The sequence below is a fragment of the Equus przewalskii genome, chromosome 7 (assembly GCF_037783145.1).
Source record: "Equus przewalskii isolate Varuska chromosome 7, EquPr2, whole genome shotgun sequence".
NCBI lineage: Eukaryota > Metazoa > Chordata > Mammalia > Perissodactyla > Equidae > Equus > Equus przewalskii.
The window spans coordinates 21,428,525-21,449,231 of NC_091837.1; the positions used below are offsets into that span (position 1 = coordinate 21,428,525).

The 20,707-nt window shown below is 47.7% G+C and overlaps 1 protein-coding gene across 14 annotated transcripts in view; it reads left to right on the top strand.

Annotated features, from left to right (window-relative positions):
• Positions 1-20,707, top strand: part of HECTD4 (HECT domain E3 ubiquitin protein ligase 4) — a 185,114-nt gene that overhangs the window by 148,814 nt on the left and 15,593 nt on the right. For 13 of the 14 annotated variants that reach the window (XM_070628847.1, XM_070628850.1, XM_070628849.1 and 10 more), the window contains 11 exons: positions 1,072-1,232; positions 5,472-5,653; positions 6,849-7,054; positions 7,548-7,678; positions 7,986-8,191; positions 9,812-9,991; positions 13,027-14,333; positions 15,346-15,553; positions 18,524-18,747; positions 18,836-18,987; positions 20,325-20,431. In XM_070628847.1, coding sequence (XP_070484948.1) covers positions 1,072-1,232; positions 5,472-5,653; positions 6,849-7,054; positions 7,548-7,678; positions 7,986-8,191; positions 9,812-9,991; positions 13,027-14,333; positions 15,346-15,553; positions 18,524-18,747; positions 18,836-18,987; positions 20,325-20,431 — 3,064 coding nt within the window. The remainder of the gene's footprint in view (positions 1-1,071; positions 1,233-5,471; positions 5,654-6,848; positions 7,055-7,547; positions 7,679-7,985; positions 8,192-9,811; positions 9,992-13,026; positions 14,334-15,345; positions 15,554-18,523; positions 18,748-18,835; positions 18,988-20,324; positions 20,432-20,707) is intronic. The other variant, XM_070628848.1, reaches the window with a different exon arrangement.

The window sequence follows — 20,707 nt, forward strand, 5'->3', positions numbered from 1 at the left end:
GATGAGAGACAGATGCAGATAATGTTAGGTACCAGTAATGCTTTGAAGTGGAAAGTTTTACGTCTTCAACTGACTCCATTTTACCAGAACCTAATTTAAATCATTACATTTTTAAAAGAGGTTATTGGCTAGTAGTTTACTAAAATGAACTTTCAAGTAGAAAGTTCCATCAGTAATGCTGTTAATGTCCCAGCGCCTTCTGATACAAACTTCTGATTGCTGGTTATCAGAAAGTATATAACTGACAATATTTTGTTAGCAATGGAAATGTGTGAAATTAAAAATTAGAAAAATAGAAATTTTGTTTAAGTAGTAATTCTTTTATTTCTCAAGTAGTTTGATTCCCTTTATGTTTATAATAATCCCTAAATAAAAATTACATTGGTATTTGAATTCAGAATGCATATGCATGAGCTTACTTTTTATTTTCCTAGTAATAAAATAGAGCTATCAGACATATTCCCAGCTTTTTACAGAATTATTAACATAAAAAGAAGGGACATAAATTTTACCTGGCTACATTGTGTGTTGAACTCTTACTGAAACATAGTGTAATTCTCTTTAAATTTCTAACTCATGATTACATGGAAGTTCTTCAATTTATTGTACCAATTAAAATTTGCCACCTGGAATGAAAAAACTAAACACACTGTCAGTACTAACCAGATGTCTTTGAACTTTAGACTCAGTCAATGAGATGAAACTATCATTTATTGCTATAAACCTTTGGTTTTATGTACATACATATGTATATTAAAACTTGGGGAGGGGCTGGCTTGGTGACACAGCGGTTAAGTGCACACGTTCTGCTTCGGCCACCCAGGGTTTGCCGGTTCAGATCCCGGGTGCGGACATGGCACCACGTGGCAAGCCATGCTGTGGCAGGCGTCCCACATATAAAGTAGAGGAAGATGGGCACTGATGTTAGGGCCAGTCTTCCTCAGCAAAAAGAGGAGGATTGGCAGCAGATGTTAGCTCAGGGCTAATCTTCCTCAAAAAAACAAACGAACAAACTTGGGGAAAAAATCAGTGCTCAAAAAAACAAATAGACGTTTCCTTTTGCTATTGTAGGTAAATGAATTGGTGCAGGTAGAAACATACCTACGAAGTGAGGGTGTGCTGGTCCGATACTGGTATCCTATTGATATGTTGGAAAGGCCTCCAGCAGGCTACCGAAGGACTGCCACCAATGGGCTGGTCACATTGGACAATACCAACCTTCAAATTCACAGGTAAAGTTGAGCCCTTCTTTCTAGTGGGTCACAGAAATCCACTTACTGTGTTTTACCACACATGCTGTTCATTGTTGACGGGAAAGCTTCTCCTTCAGAGCTGAGAGAGAGAGAGAAGGTAGCTAGTAAAGATAACAGCAGAATTGCAGGAGTTGGGAAGAAAAATTTGGGGATCCAGTGTCCCTTGGCCTATGCCACAGGCACTGTGCTGTGAGTTGGGGGGGGGGGGGGTTGAGGGGTAGCTGGAGATTTGAAGAATGTGGAAAATTATGAAGAGTAAAGCAAGTCAAGAAGAGATGCAGTCTCTACGGAAGTTGAAATATAATGATGTACACCTGAAATTTATTTACTGTTATAAACCAGTGTGACCTTAACAAAAAAAGGAAGCGTGGATAATTGTTAAAACCAGATCATGGGTGCGTTGAGTTTGTTATATCCTTCTCTGCATTTTTGTATGTGTTGGAAAATTTCCATACAGAGAAGTGTTTTTAAAAAGTCACGTTTGACCTAAATCCATAAAATAAGTGAAATGGGTAGGGGAAAAAAAAGAGAGATAACTAAGAGGCTGTCCAGGCACTGTGTGAGCAGTCAGCTCATTTCTCTGTGAAGCTAACGAGGTTTCCTTGAGTGCCTGCCTTGTGCCTAGCACTGTGCTGGGGTCTCTAAGGGAACACGTGCCTGCCCTCAGTGGGTTAAAACCTAAAGATCTGGCAAATTCCATCACATGCACCTATGAATTGTTTCTTTTGGTCTTAAAAATTCTTGGAACATTTCAGGGGAATATATAATAAATGGACTTCTCTAATAAAGGTTTCCATAAACAATTTTCGTACTGTTCATCCATTAGCATCACAATTTCTCATTCTATTGTCAATTTTGAACCAACTTGAGTATATCTCCAGCTTAGACCTCTCGCTGGAATTCCCGAAACACATATCCAACTGCCTGCTTGCCATCTCCTCTCAGATGTTGTGTCACCCTGTGTGAGGTGGTGTGAAGTTCAACTTCACAGTCAAATTCACAAGACCAAAAAAGGCCACACTTGACGTTAGCTTCACTCAGAAAGATACAGGATGGGCAGCATGGTGTGCCACAGGTGATGTCAGGCGTGTTTTTTCAGCAGGAGTCATCATAGTTGTCCACACAGAAGCTCAGGGACTATTCTCTTACCCCACCCACCCAAATGACAAGCCCGGTGTGAGGGCTAGGCTTCACACGGCAATGTGCACATGGTGTCTGAGCAGCCCCGGGTCCCAAATAGAAGCCAGTATCTTTTGTAAATCATCCCAGTCCACATGCAGCTTGCCAGTTAGGAGTCATTTTAACCGTAAGCGATGTGCCTGGTAATGTTGCTGATAGTCTACTTTTGTCAGGTTTTCAAAAGGACAGGGCTGAAACAAGTTAACCAAAATCGATTCCTTTGTAGGTAGTCAACAAGAGTTTTGTTGACTCTTTACTCACAGGTAATCTGATAGGCCCCTAAAATGTAGCATGTGAAGTGGAATCTGGATTTTCCCCAAAACCCCTCCTTCACTGGTCTTTCCGTATCTGTAAGGGGCACCACGAGTCATCCTTTCTCCTTGTTATCTCGTGTAACCTGTCAGCAAGTCCTGTTGACTCTTCCTCCAAAATATGTCCGTAGTCTGTCTGCTTCTCTGCATTTCTGCCGCCACCACGCTAGTCTAGGCCTCAGCTCTCTCTTCACCCCGCAGCAGTCAAAGTGATCTTTAGAAGCATAAATCAGATCACTTGCCTCTCTCCTGCAGTTCCGACCTTCTCATGGGCTCCCATTTCTCTTGGAGTAGAATCCAAACCCTCACCCTGGCTCAGGAAACCCTGCGTGCGCCTGAGTCTCTGCTTCTCCAGCGTGCTTGCCTTCCGCAGTGCTGGCCTTTCTGTTTTTCTCACACACGAAGCTTGTTTCCTCCTCAGCGTCCCTGTGTATGCTGTTCCCTCTGCCTGGAATGCTTTGCCCAGATTGCATGGCTGTCTCATTCTTATCATTCAGATCTCAATGAATATGTCACCTTTTCAAAATGGGCTTACCTCACCATCTAATCTGAAATAAGCAAGCAGTCACATCTTGTCGTAATACTGTATTTTCTCTTCCAGGACCTGACGTTTTTGCTTGTTTTTTTTAATTTTAATTTGTGTGTCTCCTCCCACTAGAAAATAAGCTTCCAAAAGAAGAGACTTTGATTCTTTCCTGGAGCCCCCAGTGCCTAATCTGGACCCTGGCTCACATTCTAGACTAAATATTTGTTGAAAAGAGTTCCCCAACACATATGCTTGGATATCAGCACAATACTATTAAAAGGGCCGGCCCGGTGGCACAGCGGTTAAGTTCACATGTTCTGCTTCTCGGCGGCCCAGGGTTCGCTGGTTCAGATCCCGGGTGTGGACATGGCACTGCTTGGCAAAAGCCATGCTGTGGTAGGCATCCCACATATAAAGTAGAGGAAGATGGGCACTGATGTTAGGTCAGGGCCAGTCTTCCTCAGCAAAAAGAGGAGGATTGGCAGTAGTTAGCTCAGAGGTAATCTTCCTTAAAAAAAGCTCTTAAAGCTTTATTTACTGTCTTTGGTATTTTTAGGAAGTGTCTCTGCTAGACGAAACCTATTGACTGGGGACTAGCAGCTCAGAGAAAAGGCAAGAAAGTGCTTTGTAGAGTTACGATCAGGCTACAGTTGTGGGCGTTTATTCTCAGGATTAATACAGTGATCTCGGTATTGGGGAAATATGAAACATGCTATCCAGGTTTGTTGGATCAATAAAGTGACTGGGTTTCTGGTCCTAGTATGGAGGTCTACGTTGTCCAAAGCACTCATGTGAGTTTGAGAGAGAACTTAGAAAAACAAAGGGTCTAGGAGAGGCCTCGTCAGCAGTAGCTTCAGAGGCACCCAACCCAGAGCATTGTTCCAGCCTCGTCCTGGCAACTTCTGCCTTTGAAATCTGAGGAGAGGACTGTGGGGAGTCTGAAGGGCTTCCAGCTGTCATACTCAGACCTCATCTGTTTTGTTGCCCGGGTCCCATGACCTGTGCCAGCTGGTGGAGATGAGAAAGCACCTAAAATGCAGCATCTTCGCTGTTTTCTTTTTTATCTTCACTTCATAGCTCTACAGACTCATCAGGTGATATACGTTGGGTTGTTGTTTCTTTAATTGCCGTTACACCCAAATCTGAGTTATGACAGACCAGCGTTAAATTTAATTCTGGTCAGTCAGCAGTTATCAAATGACCCCTGTTGACTCTGGGTGGGTTATAGACCTAGACTATATAGAAACAGGAGGGCTGCTTCTGACTTGCCTTTTTAGTTACGTGCTTAACACCAGGCAGATTCTTAATTATGGTGATTCGCTAGTAAAACACAGGGAGCCTCCCCTATGCTTAGTGTTAGCTAGATTAGATTCTTTACCAAGAGATGTCGTTCTAAACGAGACCTGTTTAGTCACTAATGAGCTGTTATTCAAGTTCAATGCCAGTCACTTCATAAATTCATCACATAAAGAGTGCTCACAATGAGCTTTTTTATAATAGCTTTCTTGAGATAAAATTCACATACCATACAATTCACTCATTTAAAATATATAAATCAGTGGTTTTTAGTCTATTCATAAAGTTGTGCAACCATCACCACAATCAATTTTAGAACATTTTCATCACCCCAAAAAGAAATCCCATACCCATTAGTAGTGAGTTCCCATTCTCCCGTCCCCTAGCTCAACCACCAATCTATTTTCTCTTTCTGTGGATTTGCTTAATTCTGGACAATCCGTATGAATGGAATCATATACTGTGTGGCTCTTTGTGTCTCGCTTTTTTTGCATGGCATAATGTCTTCAAGATTCATCCATGTTGTAGCATGTATCAGTACTTCGTTCCTTTTTATTGCTGAATAATATTCTGTTGTATAGATTTGCCATTCATCAGTTGATGGACATTTGGGTTGTTTCCACTTCTTGGCTACTGTGAATAATACTGCTGTGAACAGACGTGTAAGTTTTTGTGTCAACATCTATTTTCGTTCTTTTTCCACAGTGATTTTTGACTTGAGAAAATCCAAACCTAACTAACTGTGGGTTTTTGTTTAAAGTACTAATGACTCCCTTAGAGAACAGAACATGGGCCCAGAAGCACAGCCTAAGATGTATCCTTTCCTTTCAGAAGCCTGCAGCCTGGTCCCATGTGGAGGCCGGGGCGTCAGTGCTCATTGTGTCTCCCCTGCCTTTTTTCTTGCAGGGAGCTACTGCGATGTGAGGCTGCGCTGGCCAGGCTGTACTGCCGCATGGCCCTGCTCAATATCTTCGCCCCCAAACTGCCTCACTTGTTTACCCGCCTCTTCCACATCCCTGCCGTCCGGGACATTACGCTGGAGCACCTGCAGCTGCTGTCCAATCAGCTCCTCGCTCCTCCCCTCCCAGGTAAAACTTGGCTTTGCTACCCTCGCTGCAGAGATTGGCTCTGGCCTGGAAGAGCCCAAGAGTGAGCCAGGCCCCAGCCAGGAGCTGTGCTTGGTATACTCGTTCTCCACGTGAGGGGAGGAGAAATTCGAGCGTGGTACCTGTAGATTAGTATGGACAGATCGCACTACGAGCTGTGATTGTCTTGGCAGTGCTGTCTCACTCTTTGAAAACTATAGTACTCACTTCAGTCATTATCTTTTAAGCATTCATTGAGCTTCCCAAATGAATTGTGGATCAAGGAAAACTGTCTTATTCATGAAGTCTAGCCACTGTTCTGTTGCCACAGACATTCCCCCTGGCATTGTAAAGAAAGGGAAATGTTCCTGCCGTCAAACTCCTTCAAAGCAGACCGAATTGATTCACTGTGACTTGAGATGGAGCTGTTCTGATGGGCCACCTTGTGCGTGTCTGCTAACCTTGGGGCCCTGGGGTGAGGCCCGCTGCTGGGTGTCTGTTCCCCTGGTGAACACTAAGTGATGAATCTGCTCTTGGCCCAGTTGAAGACTGAGGGGCCCCTTCTGTCTTCCTGTGGCGCCTTCACTTCTAGCCTGCTCCCCTTGACCTCCCAGCAGCTAAGATGGGAGCAGAGGTGAGATGGCAGGTGGAACTCTAAGCCTAGAGGGCATCTCACAGCCTGGGGCCCCAGCCAGTGTGCATGTGCTATGGCTCCGCCAGCCCATTCCAGCCCCTGGGTCCACTGGCTCTGAAACATACCTGGAAAGCTTTCAAGTGCTTATGGAAGAAGCTTTGCCTTAATGACCTAACACTAGCTTCATGAACCCCACTCTGTGCCATGCTAGTGGTTCCTTGGCGTGGCTCGGGGTGGGCCAGGGCAGCTGAAGAGGTCAGGCTCTGGGAACCCCTGAATCCAAGCAGCTCCCCTTCTATCTGCTCAATAGACCTGGGCCTCCACTTAGGATTTTATTTTAGGAAACAGTTTTGTTGCTTCAAAGAAAGCCAAAATTGAAAGACCGCTGATCTCCTGAATGCCCCCATGCAGGATCTGATGGGTAATGTCTGCTATCCAAGACGATACGTCCAAGCTGACCCATCCCGATTACCTGGACAGATGGTTCATGGTTTGTCACTTAGGACCTCACAGCCATTGGCAGCTGTGCTTCTGGTAAACTTAGGTTTTCTTTGCTGTCCCCAGACGGCACCATCAGCTCCAGCTCGATCCTCCTGGCACAGTCTCTGCAGCATTGCATCCATTCCCAGAACTGCTCGGCCACGGACCTCTTCTACCAGGGCAGCTCCCAGACGGTGAGAGAGTGGCTTAACGTGGCCATCACACGGACCCTGCACCAGGGTGAGGAGAGCCTTTTGGAGCTGACGAAACAGATCTGCTCTTTCCTGCAGGTAAATCTAAAGCTCTAGTGTCCCTGAATTAGGCTTTCCCTTTTTTTTTTTTTTGGTGAGTAACATTAGCCCTGAGCTAGCGTCCGTGCCCGTCTTCCTCTGCTTGTGCGTGGGTCGCCGCCACAGCACGGCCTGATTACTAGTGTGAAGGTCTGCACCCCAGACCCAACCCGTGACCCCGGCCCGAAGGGGAGTGTGCGACCTTAACCGCTGTGCCCCAGCTGGCCCCGGGCTTACAGTTTTTAATTGGAAGTCTTATTGGCTTGCAAAAATGACTCTTTCTTCCTGAAGCTTCCCTCCTCATTGGTCTCCTTTTCTTTGAGGCGCTCCTGCCTTGTCCCAGCTGTAGTGTCCTTCGTCCCAGAGGGCTTTCCTGTCCTCCTGAACCTATGACAGTGTTTTCGTGGGCTCTGTCCTTCACCTGGGAGCTGGGAGGATGAAATGTTCTCCTGTGTTTAGCCTGTGGCTTTCCTTGTTAAATTTCTCTTTGCAGACAGCACCAGAGCAGTTCCCCTCTGAAGAGTTCCCAATTTCGGAGTCCAAAATCAATATGGATGTTAATTTCCCTGGGGCGGCTTTTGTCGTTGTATCTTGCAAAGAAAGTCAGTCTGGCTTCCGCAAAGAGTAAGTTGCCTGTTCTCCAGAAGATCATGGTGGGGAGAAAAAAGCAAAATAGGTTATGTGAAATTGACAGAAGAAAAGCTCAAATTGTGTTTAATCTTTAAAGCATACTATATTTGAAAATAATTTACAGTCCTTCCCATATTTCCATGTTTTGGAAATTAGTCTTTATAAAGACTGACCTTCTAAAATGTGGTAGAAATGACTTAACGTTTGCCCAGTTCTCACTTACTCTCCTCATGACAAAGCGTTGTTGACTCTCCCTGGTACGCGTGGCTGGACGCTCCTCACGCTCATCCCTCCTCCTCAGCTCCTCTCTGTACAAGGCACCGTGGGCGCGAGTGCTCGTGTACGGGCTTGGCCACAAAGTGAAGCGAAATGGCCAGCTCAACCTCATTGAGGCCGTCTGTTATCCGCGGGATGCGTCTCCGGCCAACACCGGGCTCACGCCTCCTCCCACCACCAACCAGTACCCTTCTGTGATCCTGTCCACGGACAAGGTCCACATCAAACTGGGTAAGACTCTGAATTAGCTCATGGTAATAAGAACAGCTTGAAGTCATCCTCTACTTTCCTTCTTTCTGAAGATAGAAAGGATTTGGTACCTTGATGTGTTCCAATTCGTATCAGTAAAGAACAGGACTGCTTGGGGCAGTGTATTTTGGAGGCCATAGATTAAAAGAGCTCCCTTTCCTGCCTGGGGAAGGCCTGGCAGATGCTGCCCAGACTGTGGTGGGCGTTCCCTTTCCTTTCGCAGGCGTGTGCTGGGATACCTGCTGTTTAGAATGCGTGAACGGAGCAGTCTCATCATTTAACTGTAATAATCCCAGTTGCCTTTTCTCAAGTTCTCATTAAAACCAGATTCTCTCAGGTGTGATGTGGCTCCCCGGGGCACAGGCCGCAGTGAGCGTCTGCTCCCCATCTAAGTGGTAAATAGCCCAGTGGCCCGGCTGGGAGGCCCAATTGTAATTGTCTCCCTGGCATCCTTTGATAAACCTCAACGGTTTTAGATTTAGAGGAGGGCTCTGTCTCTGTAGATCCTGAAGCTGTCGCTGACTGTCTGCTTTATAGACCAGGGCCAGCTGACGATTTCTGAGAAAACACACAGGAAAGGAAAACCTAGTCAGAGACTTCCACTGCCCTTCCTTGGCATGTTTGACGAGAAAAGACGGACACGTTTGCTAGAGAAGATTAGGAAATGTATTTGAACTTTCATGAAAAAAATGGCCCTTGGCTTCTCCGTAACCCCTGTCCTGGAGACATTGCATCTTTAGGAAATGAAAGGAGATTTCTTAAGTGATTTGGTCATTGCCAAACACCTTTATGATTTCTTTTCATGAGGGTCTATTTTTCCATAGTATTTTGCCTATACCAGTTGTTTTTTAAACTCTATAGTTAAAAAACAGAAGCTCTCTTGTCTTCCCTATCATTCCCCAATTATCACTATGTAAACATTCACCCCAAAGTGCAGGCCAGTCAATAATGTTCCTTCTGAATTGTCCAAAGACCTCTGACCTCCTGGCTTACATCTGACCAGGGCTTGCAACCAGGCAGTTGGGGTGCCTCAGAGCCTTTGTCCTCTGCCCATAGGCAGCTTTGGTCACAGTCAGGCCCCAACAGTGACAGAAGGTAATACAAGAGAATCCAAGCCCAGGACCCTGGTAGTGCCTAGTCTGGGGGACCCCTTGCTGGTCCACTCTATAAACCCAACATAAGCTTCATGCTCTTGTGGGATTGCAGCCGCACCAAAGGGCTGATTATTTCTTTACCAAGTTGGGAATATTCCAATGAAGTGTCTTTTAAAGTCTGCCTTCCTGTTTCCATGCTGGGTCATCAGACTGATTGGTGTGTAACCAGCTGAGGAGTGTTTCTCGTTCCTTGTTCTTGTTGCTGCCCTTTGTCCTGCTGTCACACCAACAAGTGGAATCCTTAGAGGGATGTCCTTTGACTCCTCCTGTGCCTGGCAGCTGACTCTGTCTGGAGTGTCGGGGAGTTACGTTTTTCCTCTCGCTTCTGGCAGAGGAGTGGGTGGGCTTTATGGCTGTTTCTCCACATGCACCTGGCAGGTCCTTTTCTTAGGCTTACTTTGATCAGATGCTGCCAATCGTGAGCTTTCCTCCTGGGTGCCTCTTCTAGGGGTGTCTCCACCTCCTGGAGCCGTGCTGGTGTTGCATTCTCTGCCCCTGGAATTCCCACTGGCTATGGCCTTTGCAGAGCAGCTGCTGTCCTGGAAATCAGAGGATGGCGAAGGGAAATCCGAAGATGAGCCTGACACCATCCCTACGTCTGTCCTCCTGCAAGTGGTGGAGCTGCTAGGTGAGGCTTACCTCCCCTCAGGATCAGGGCCCGGGGTAGGGGGTAGCTGTTGGTGCCTGAGGAAGGAGCTTGTCACATGGGCGAGGGAACAGCCACAGGGGGCCCAGGCAGTGACATCCTCTTGTCGGGTTGCTGCTGTTTGAAGTGGGCTTGGGGAATTGAGTGTAAGATGTAGCCTAGACTTCCACATGGTTTGCAGTGTATTTCCATTGTTTTGAGGGTGGTAACTAACCATGAAAATAAGATTAATTTTATCATACTTTACTTGAAAACATAGATATATGCCATTATTATAAACTTGTAGCTGAAAGGTGGCATGGAAGTGAATGATGTTGAAAAATCAAACATTATGACTTCATAGGTCCTGAAAAGTTAAAAAGGGGTTGCATTTTGGCAAAACTCAAGGAATGGCAAATTTAAGAGTTGAACACTTACCATATGTAAATTTACCTCAAATTTCTAAATAAATATTGAACTTTAATTAGTGATATGTCTGCTTAAGTGTCTAGAGATAAAAAATACTGATGTCTGCAACTTATTTTGAAATAATCAAGACCTAAGATGAGTTTAAGGATGGATAGAGGGGCCAGCCTCATGGCTCAGTGGTTAAGTGTGGCGTGTTCCACTTCAGTGGCCCAGGTTTGCAGGTTTGGATCCCAGGCATGGACCTACATCACTTGTCAGCCATGCTGTGGCAGTGACACACATAGAAAGTGGAGGAAGATAGCACAGATGTTAGCTCAGGGTGAATCTTCCTCAAACGAAAAAAGAGGAGGATTGGCAATAGGTGTTAGCTCAGGGCTCATCTTCCTCAGCAAAAAGAAAAGAAAAAAAGGATGACTAGAAAGATAGATAGACAGACATATAAGAAAGCAAATACAGCAAAATGTTAATGGTAGAATCCAGGTGGTGGGCCTATGGGTATCATTTACCAGTGATGTAAGTGTGAGAAATAAAAGAGGACTTCAGTGACCTGGAGAACAGCCAGTGAGCCCCTGCTCCTCAATGCTGCAGAAGAATGTGGCCCCAGTCTTGCCAGGTATTATTACTTTTTATTTCAAGAAAAGCCAGAAATCTAGGTATTGATGTGAATTTCCAATTTTTTTTTTTTAAGATTGGCACCTGGGCTAACAACTGATGCCAACCTTTTTTTTTTTTTCCTGCTTTATCTCCCCAAACCCTCCCTGTACACAGTTGTATATCTTAGTTGCAGGTCCTTCTAGTTGTGGGATGTGGGATGCCGCCTCAACATAGCCTGATGAGCGGTGCCATGTCTGCGCCCAGGATCCGAACCCTGGGCCGCCGCAGCAGAGCGCGCAAACTTAACCACTCGGCCACGGAGCCGGCCCCCAAATTTTTAAATGTTGGTAACTAAATCAGATTCTTTAAAACTGGGCGAGGGATGGGGTGATGGTGAGCAGGGAACCACTGTGGGAACAAGATGGCTGTAGCTGGTCTCAGCTCATGGGCCACCATTGCCCTTTTGGTGGAGCGTTCTCTCCCAGGCCTCCTCTTAGATAAGTGGCACATGGCAGAGGAAGGACAATGGAGGAGGAAATGTGAGTTTCCGAGGGCCTGGCTCTGGACCCCATTGGCATGAATGGATCCATGAGCACCCCCATGCCATGAATTTATTTCCAATTAGGATTATCAAACAGCATCACCCCTGAGAACAGGCAGCTTAGTCCCCTCCTTTGTAGCGGCTGGGCTTAATCAGAGATTCTCGATGTCAGGCAGACCCGGCCGCTGGGACTCCCTGTCCATATCATGGCTGTGAGGAGAAGGTACACAGTTGGCATGAAGGGGATCTTGCTTCAGATGTGGGGTCCATCTTGTTGTTCTAACTTCAGTCATTCTCATGCCCTCTGTGTGTGATTTCTACTGTGTCTATGAATCGTGCCTATCAGCATTTATTTGTTTGTTTTTATGGCAATCAACTCCTTTATTCTTTTTTTAAACTTTAATTTTAAAGGAATTAAAAGATAGATAACTAGAAGATAAGGACAAAAAGATAAATAGGGGCTGACCTGGTGGTGTAGTGGTTAAGTTCATGCACTCTGCTTCAGCGACCTGGGGTTCATAGGTTTGGATCCCAGGCACAGACCTACACACTGCTCATCAAGCCATGCTGTGGTGGCATCCCACATACAAAATAGGGGAGGACTGGCACAGATGTTGGCTCAGCGACAGTTTTCCTCTAGCCAATAACAGAAGCCAAGAAATAAAATATCTTCAAAAAACTAAGATGGGCTGGCCCAGTGGTGTAGTGGTTAAGTTTGTACACTCTGCTTTGGCAGCCTGGGGTTCACTAGTTCAGATCCTGGGTGTGGACCTACACACCGCTCATCAAGCCATGCTGTGTCAGCATCCCACTTAGAAAAACTAGAAGGACTTACAACTAGGATATACAACTATGTGCTGGGGCTTGGGGGAGGAAATAAAAAGATTGGCAACAGATGTTAGCTCAGGGCCAATCTTTCTCACCAAAAAAAGCATACCTTAAAAAAATATATATATCTATATATAGATACACACCAACCCCATGAGAAGGCTTTCTTGATGACAAAATCAGGACTAAAAGAGGAGTTCAAAAGGACTAATTTTTCAGTGTGTATTTCTGTGCTGTCTAGTCAATTTGGATTGTATGCCCCCAATAGTGAGCATCCCATGGTTCAGGAAACACTGTTCTAGTGACTTGACAACTTGCTTGCTAACCTTATGGTGAAGAAAATAGTGATTCTGTGGCCCAAGTTACAGAAGCCGTCTGCCACACAGTCACGTGGCATGGGGGTTAAGGCCGTAGGCTCTGGGGCCAGCCTGCCCGGCTCTCCCTCTGGTAGCTGTGTGGCCTTGGGCAAGTCCTCTAGCTCTTTGAGCCTCTTTTTCTTCCTCTGTGAGATGGGGGGAGTACTGTAGTACCTGTGTCACAGTGTCGCTGTGAGGGTTGAATCCGTTAGAGCACTTAAAGCAGTGCCCGTCCCACTGTGAGTGCTGTGTGAGTGATTCCTGCTGCTCCTGTTCTGTGTCTGTCTCAGGCAACTTCCTGTGGACCACGGACATGGCGGCCTGCGTGAAGGAGCTTGTTTTCCATCTCCTGGCAGAGCTCCTGCGCACAGTGCACGCCCTGGAGCAGAGGAAGCACCCTGCTGGCCTGTCCTCGTCCATCGCCCTCCAGCTGAACCCCTGCCTGGCCATGCTGATGGCCCTGCAGTCGGAGCTGCATAAGCTGTACGACGAGGAGACCCAGAGCTGGGTCTCGGGCGGCACCTGCGGAGGCTCGGGGGCAGTGGCGGCCAGCGACCAGGGCAGGTTTTCTACGTATTTTCATGCCCTCATGGAAGGTTGCCTGGCAGTGGCTGAAGTGACCCTGCCTACCAACATGAGTGTCACAGCCAGTGGGGTGACTTCAACCACCACCCCGAACCTAAGTGACTCGTCCTCCTCCTCGTCCTCCTCCCCAGGACAGACACCCCAGAGCCCGAGCCTCCTGTCCAAGAGGAAAAAAGTGAAGATGAAGCGTGAAAAGGCCTCCTCCTCCGGGAAGCGCCAGTCCTCCCGCTCGGTGGAGTCAGACCCTGCCATGCTCAGCATTGGAGGCAGCAAGCCTGAGGACATGCTGTGGTTCCATCGAGCCCTTACCTTGCTCATCATCCTCCGGCACCTCACCAGGAAGGACCCGCAGGGGCTGGGCGTGACGAGCGACGCCATTGCAGACGCCTGCCAGGCCCTGGTTGGCCCCACTGCCCACAGCCGCTTGCTGGTGATCTCCGGAATCCCCACCCATCTGGACGAGGGCATCGTCAGAGGGGCCATCCGCAAGGCCTGCAATGCCCACGGCGGGGTCTTCAAAGACGAGATCTACATTCCCCTGCAGGACGACGAGCCCAAGAAGCCGAAAGACAAGGCCGAGGGCGGTGAAGGGAAAGCCGAGCCGGAGAAGACCCTCGGCTTCCCCAGCACAGACAGCTTGGAGGTCAGCACGTCTAGCAGCCTGACCCCCGCCGTGAGCATCAGCGCATCTGCTTCCACCAGTCAGGCCTCTATCTGTAGCTCCCAGGGCATCTCGCAGACGGTCAGTGACCTCTCTGTGGATCCGCTGCCCTCAGGCCTCGAGCTGCCCATCCCTCCTGGCTTGTTGGAGCCCCACGTGGTGTCCAGCCAAGAGAGCCTAGACATTTCCCTGTGCAGCACTGGTAGCCTGGGCAGCCTGGGGAGCCTGGGGGAGCCACTGGACAATGCAGAGACAGCCTCAGTGTCAGACATGGGCTCCATGTACACGGTCACGTCCCTGGACAACCAGCCCCTCACGGCACGCCCCATCAAAGGCTTCGCAGTCGTGGAGGTAACAGCGCTCATGCTTGAGCAACCGCTAAAATCAAGAGCAATTTGAGTCCCCCAGGCCTCTTCAAACCTTCCAGTATTATTTCCAAGGGATTAACTAATAGGTGACTTTGGGGCACTTGGGGGCTCCCTGAGGCAGCTCTGAGAGACAGCGGTGATTTATGATGTTGAGTTTCTATGTGTGAGGTCCCATCTCTAAGAGTGCTGTCAAGTCTGATGTCCTGAAGTAAGTGCAGTTCATTGCTGAGTGGCGGAGGGAGGCAGAGGGGCTGAGCTTCCCTGATGAACAGGCTTCATGAGGTGCGTTCCCACTCAGGCCCCACTGGTGTGTTTTTGAGTGGCCTTGGGTTGTTTTAAACATTGCCATCAGCAGGAGGAATCTTCACCGAGCAGCGTGAGAACAGACTCTCCCCATGCTGTTCTGGGTGATTCTGAGTTTCAGGTGATGCACATGTTGCTGGGTCACATTTCCATGTCAAGTCCTGTCTGTTTCTTGGGCCTCCTTGTTCAGAAATCCCGCATCCTGTGCCTTCCCGCACCTCTGTGTAACAGGGCCCAGGCTCAGAGTGAAAACCATCTGCCCCTTCTTGGATATGGAGAGAAAGGTGCTGTGAAGAAGTCGCACTGCCTTGCTCTCTCCTAGTGGGATCTGGAAGGAGAGCTCCAGGACCCAGTGGCTGGTTTCCTCCTCAGACTCACTTTACTCTATCTGCCTTCTTCCTGGGGGCTCTCGGAGCCGAGCATGGACTTTAGACCCCTGGGCATCAGGGTAAAGCCACAGACTTGGCCAGGGTTTAGTGACAGAGCCTTCCAGTGAAGTTGTTCCCCTCCAGGTTACCACTGTTGGCACGTGGGAGAGACTCTCCCAGGAAGGCCAGCTCACCAAGTCGGGCAGGACTCAGAACAGTCAAGGCCAGGAGAGGGTTTCAGGGAAAGGCGGGAAGGAAAAAGGTCATTCCTGCTGACTGGGCCACTCTCTCCTCAAATCCTGACCCTTTGCTTTGTTCACACAGATAAGATCCCGAGCCAAAATCGAGAAAATTCGAGCAAGTTTATTTAACAATAATGACTTGATTGGTTTGTCAAGTTTGGATGGTGAAGACGAATTAATGGAAATGTCAACGGAAGAGATTCTCACTGTATCTGTAGTAAATCAGAGTTTGTTTGATACTCAGGGGAGCCCAGGGTTAGAAGATTATTTCAATGATAAGTCAATTAAAGGTGAGTTACCAATTTTTTTTGAGCAGTTTTAAGTTTACAGAAAAAATTGACTGAAAATGATCTCCCCCCCGCCCCATGCCCAATTTCCCGTATTTTTAACATCTTAACTTAAAAAGGAACTCTGGGGCATTCCTGGGGGTTGCAGGTTTAATAAGTGGTTCCAAGGGTGTTGGGGAGGTGGGACAGGAGGTTCATTGCTTAGCTGACAGAGGACGCGTTGCGCGCATCTTCATGTGATGTAGGGAGAATATTCCTGCCGGCTCCCAGCTGTCAGGGCTCTCCAGGCCATGGGGCAGCACCTGCCATTGGCCCTCTGTGTCCAGCCTGCCAAGAGACCACCAGGGATGGCTATGCCACAGCCCACTGCAGGCTCCAGTGTGGGCTTGCATTCAAGTCATATTTTCCTTTTTGTCTAGCCAGGTTTCCCGTTGTTCAAGTGTATTTATTTTGTTCTGCCGTGTGGAGCTAGAACGTACCAAGTACATTGCGGCTAATCATTTGGTCATATGCTTGAGGACAGCAAATGCCTCAGCCTTTAAAACTAATTCTTGGGAAAGAAGCAGTTCCGGCTCTTCCTCACGAGGGCCCACTTCGTCACTCTGGCGGCTCTCCTGTGGGGGCCCCTGTCGGGCTACCCACTTCGTTTGTGCGAGACCGAGAGTTCATCCAGGACTCGGGTTCTCCCGAGGCCCCAGAGCTGCCTCTCGCAGGGGCTCCCCCCGAGAGCCAGGCTGCACTGCAGGAGCGGCGGCAGTCTCTTTTTGCTTTTTATAATTGCAGTTCTTTATGGTGTCACTTTTATTCTGTACTGGTCTTTCTCACAATTTTTAATCCATTTACTTTTGTCTAAATCTTTAATATTGTTAGAAACTTCATGATAGAGTTGTTGAGTTTGTTTTATGTTTTTGAGTACAAAAATGTAATACAGAGTATGGTTTTGTTATTGTTGCAAATTTTTATCCCTGAGTCATGAGATTTTGAAATGTTATCCCAGGGCTGGGACCAGCATGAGGTAAGGAAGGCCTTGGGCACAAAATCAAAAAAACTCAGTAATCTAGATAATTTTTTTTTTAAGATTTTATTTTTTTCCTTTTTTTCCCCAAAGCCCATAGGTACATAGTTGTGGGTCCTTCTAGTTGTGGTATGTGGGACACTGCCTCAGCGTGGCTCGATGAGCCGTGCCATGTCCGTGCCCAGGATTCGAACCGACGAAACCCTGGGCTGCCTGCAGCGGAGCGTGCGAACTTAACCACTCAGCCACGGGGCTGGCCCCTAGATAATTTTTTTAATGCTACATGTGTAAAAGTCAAAATTAATGCAAAATAGCCAAGATGAGCAAAATACTAAAATTTTAAATGAAGACAGGATTAGTATTACTGATTTTTCCTTTTGTGTCAGGCTTCGATATGGCTTAGCACAGTAGTGTTAATATTTTGCTCATTGTGGGGTTTTTTGTATTAATTTTGATTTTTGTGTATGTGTGTAAGGAAGATTCACCCTGAGCTAATGTCTGTGCCAGTCTTCCTCTACTTTGTACGTGGGATGCCTCCACAGCCTGGCTGATGAGTGGAGCAGGTGCTGCGCCCGGGATCCGAACCTGTGAACTCAGGCTGCTAAAGTGGAATACGTGTAACTTTAACCACTTGCCCACACGCCGGCCCCTGATTTTTTTCCCTGCATTAAGATACATATCTTGATCGATGAGTGTTTTGAGAATCTTGTGCTGAGGGAACTGCCTCGCTCTCCCCACCCTGGTGTCAGCCCTGCTCCCTCATTAGTGTGTATTTTGCCCCCTCCATTCTCAGCTGCCTGTGTGGGGATGACTAGTGTAGGATCAGTGGGAAAACCAAGGTCTTTTCCTGCCATCGTTAGTACTTTACCAGTCTTTCATACAGTGAATCTGAATTTAGTTCTAGTTTCCGGTTTGGGCATAGGCACAGCTCTCAGTCTTTTGGTAACGTGTTTGCCACGTTAACTGCCACACACGTTTTGCTTGAGATTCTTTGAGTTGTGGTTCTGCTGAGTCAGCTCCTAGGGCTCAGCCACCTCTTCTGCACACCTGTCCCCCCACCTCCGCCCAGATGCCCTTGAGGCCTTTGTGCTCTGCTTCCCACAGCCAGGCCTGACCCAGGTGTGGCTCTGGTGGGTCACACCCCCAGAGAGAAAGGGCAAGCGAGGAGAACAGGGCAGGAAGGAGGGGGTGATGAGCCAGTCGGTGCAGCTCCCTAGTCAGGGTCCTCAGCTGCGAGAAGCCTGCAGATGGGGTCCTGACTGGCCCCTTAGGAAAGGGGCAATACCTTCTGGAGCGCTTGTTTGAGGACAAAAAAAGGAAGTGTTTGTTTCTGGTGGTTGTGGACAGTTGTCTTGTATCTGAGAAAACTTTCTTTTTCCACCTGCTTGTTTTGCCAGTTTTGAAACATATTCTCTAGTAATGTAACAACTTGTTTAGCAACTCCTACTTGGCACTAAAAATGCTTGCAGGCTCTGTATCCTTTTGTTGCTTTGAGACTATCAGCACAAACGTGTTGTTTAAGTTTTGTTTAAGTAAAGTGGGTTAAACTGCCATAATAAATAACCCAGGAGTCCAGGGGCTCAGACCCAGAGGAAGTTTATTCTTGCACAGGTAGGAGTCCAGGGTAAGTGGTGAGATCTGCCATCCCAGGGGCCTTGTCATTTCCATGCAGCCAGTGGAAGAGACGAGTGCAGAAGAAAGTAGACCGGCCCTGGAGTGGCTTACATCCCATGTCACAGGACCATGCCTCACAGCAGAGAAGGCTGGGCATGTAACTGAGGCGTGAGCCCATAAAGGGGACACTGGGTTTGGGTGGACAGCTCATCATCACCAGTAAATATCTATTACCCACTTTCAAAACTAAATTGTTCACGAAAAACAAACAAAACGCTGCAAGGCTTATCCTCACCCAGCGCATTTATGGCAGAATTGTCTTGCCTCCTTCCATTCTGTAACAGGTGAGAAGCTGGTGCCGGGAGCCAGAGAGGTGCTGACGGAGATATTTAAGAGCTGTGCCCATTCGGAGCAGATGCTGAGCCTGACACCAGCAAAGCCTATCAAAGTGTCTGACATTTATCTCAGCAAAGAGCAGATTAACTCCCAGACGCCAGGCAACCTCCTCCACCTCTTCTTCACCAATGTCCGGCCTCCGAAAAAGGTGTTGGAGGACCAGCTCACGCAGGTAGCTGCCCCATCCCCGCCTCGCCTGTGCTGGGCCTCAGGTGCACCGCGGGGTGAGCTGAGGACCCCTCCCCCTCTCTGCCCCGCAGATCCTGAGGAAGTACGGCGTGCCAAAGCCCAAGTTTGACAAGAGCAAGTACAGCAAAGCCGGGAAGGAGCAGCACCCGGTGAAGGTGGTGAGCACCAAGCGGCCCGTCACCAAGCCGCCCGCCAAGGACAAGACCGTGCTCAACAGCGTCAGGTGGGCTTGCCAGGAGCTCGCAAGGTGGGCCGGGGAGGGAGACATGGGAGCCATCTCCCAGCAGGCTTCCTCGGGGGCTGTCAGCACACTGGGGAGCCAGACTCCTGGCTCTGCTCTGTTGCTGAGGTCATTCGGTCCTCAGCTTCGTCAACTGAAAAAGAACGTTTCATTTTACCCACAAGTGTAGTAAAATCGAGACCATGCAGGCTGGAAAGCAGACCAGTCTGAATTAGTAAAACATCTAAAATGTACAGAATTTTTAAAAATTCTAACTTCTTTTTTAACCACAAAAATAATGCATAGTTATTGTAGAAAGGCTATAAAATGCACACTTGCATATTGAAAAAAATTTAATTACCCCATACATGGCAACTACTTTTAACATTTAAGTGCACATAACCTTTTATTTATGCATGTATGTCATTTTCTTAAATTTTAAATGGCTAAAATAGTACAAAATTCAAAAGCATGTGCAGTGAAAAGCCACTCCTCTCCCCCTCCATCCTCATGCCTCCTGGTTCCCCTCCCTGAGACTGCCAGTGTTCGCTGTGTAGCCTTCCGGAACTCTTGAGTGCACACACAGACTTTACACACCCAGATGTCAGGGACTCCACACAATGCCTGCACCTCGCTGTTTCTGTTTATTGCTAATCTGGGAGATGATTCCATATCAGCACTCGAAGAATTTCCCCATTGCTTTTTTTAATAGCTCTGTAATAGTCTACGTGTGATATACATACATGTTTAACAGAATTTTCTTCAGATACGGGCTTATGACTCTCAAATACTCATAGCCGAGACTCTGATAGCAAAGGATTACCTAGCAGGGGTCTCTAGAGGAATTGTTTAAATGATCATAAAAATAAGGTGTCTTTTCGTTAATTATATATACTGGTGCTTTTAAATCAGTACCATCCAATAGAAGTTTCTGTGATGATGGAAAGTTATGTTGTCTCTGTTTGTGCTATTCAGTACAGTAGCCACTAGCCCATGTGGCTACTGAGCACTTGAAATGTGGTACGTGCAACCAAGGAGCAGAATTTGTCATTCTATTTTAATTAATTGAAACCTAAGTTGCTACATCTTGCTAGTGGCTACTTCTTGGACAGTACAGCTCTAAAGTACATAGAAAGAATGTTTGAAAAGTGTCCCTTTGCGATTTTTCACATTTTACAGCATGAGTTTACTCAGTAAATTTCCCAGTGAGAACAAAGCTGATCTTGAGCCATGAGCCGTCGTTGGGGGAGGGTGAGCGATGCCTGTGTGAGGCTCTGCGTTCCCTCCGTCAGGAGGAAGTGTGCACGCAGGCATTGTGACTCCAGTGCTTTGGTCTACAGCAGGACTGCCTTAAGTGAGAAGAAGCCAACTGTGAAGCCAAAGTCGCCAGAAAAGAGCAAGCCAGATGAAAAGGACCCAGAAAAGTCACCCACCAAAAAACAAGAAGGTGAACGAGCAACTTGGGCCTAAGGCGGGGTCAGGGCTGCTTTCGTCCTGGAGAGGCGCAACCCACCCCGGGAACCAGCCACCACCACCCTGGGAAGGGGCTGGGCTCCCTTGGGTTCCAGTTTAGGCCAGGGCAGCATTGCCAGAGGCTCTGGCAAGACACACCTGGCCATTGCCAGTTACTGCCCCAGGATGCCATCTTTGATGACCATGAACTTAGGGAGGTCAAATGGCAGCTCCAGAAGTGCCATACACCCTAGGTGAAGAGTAGATGATT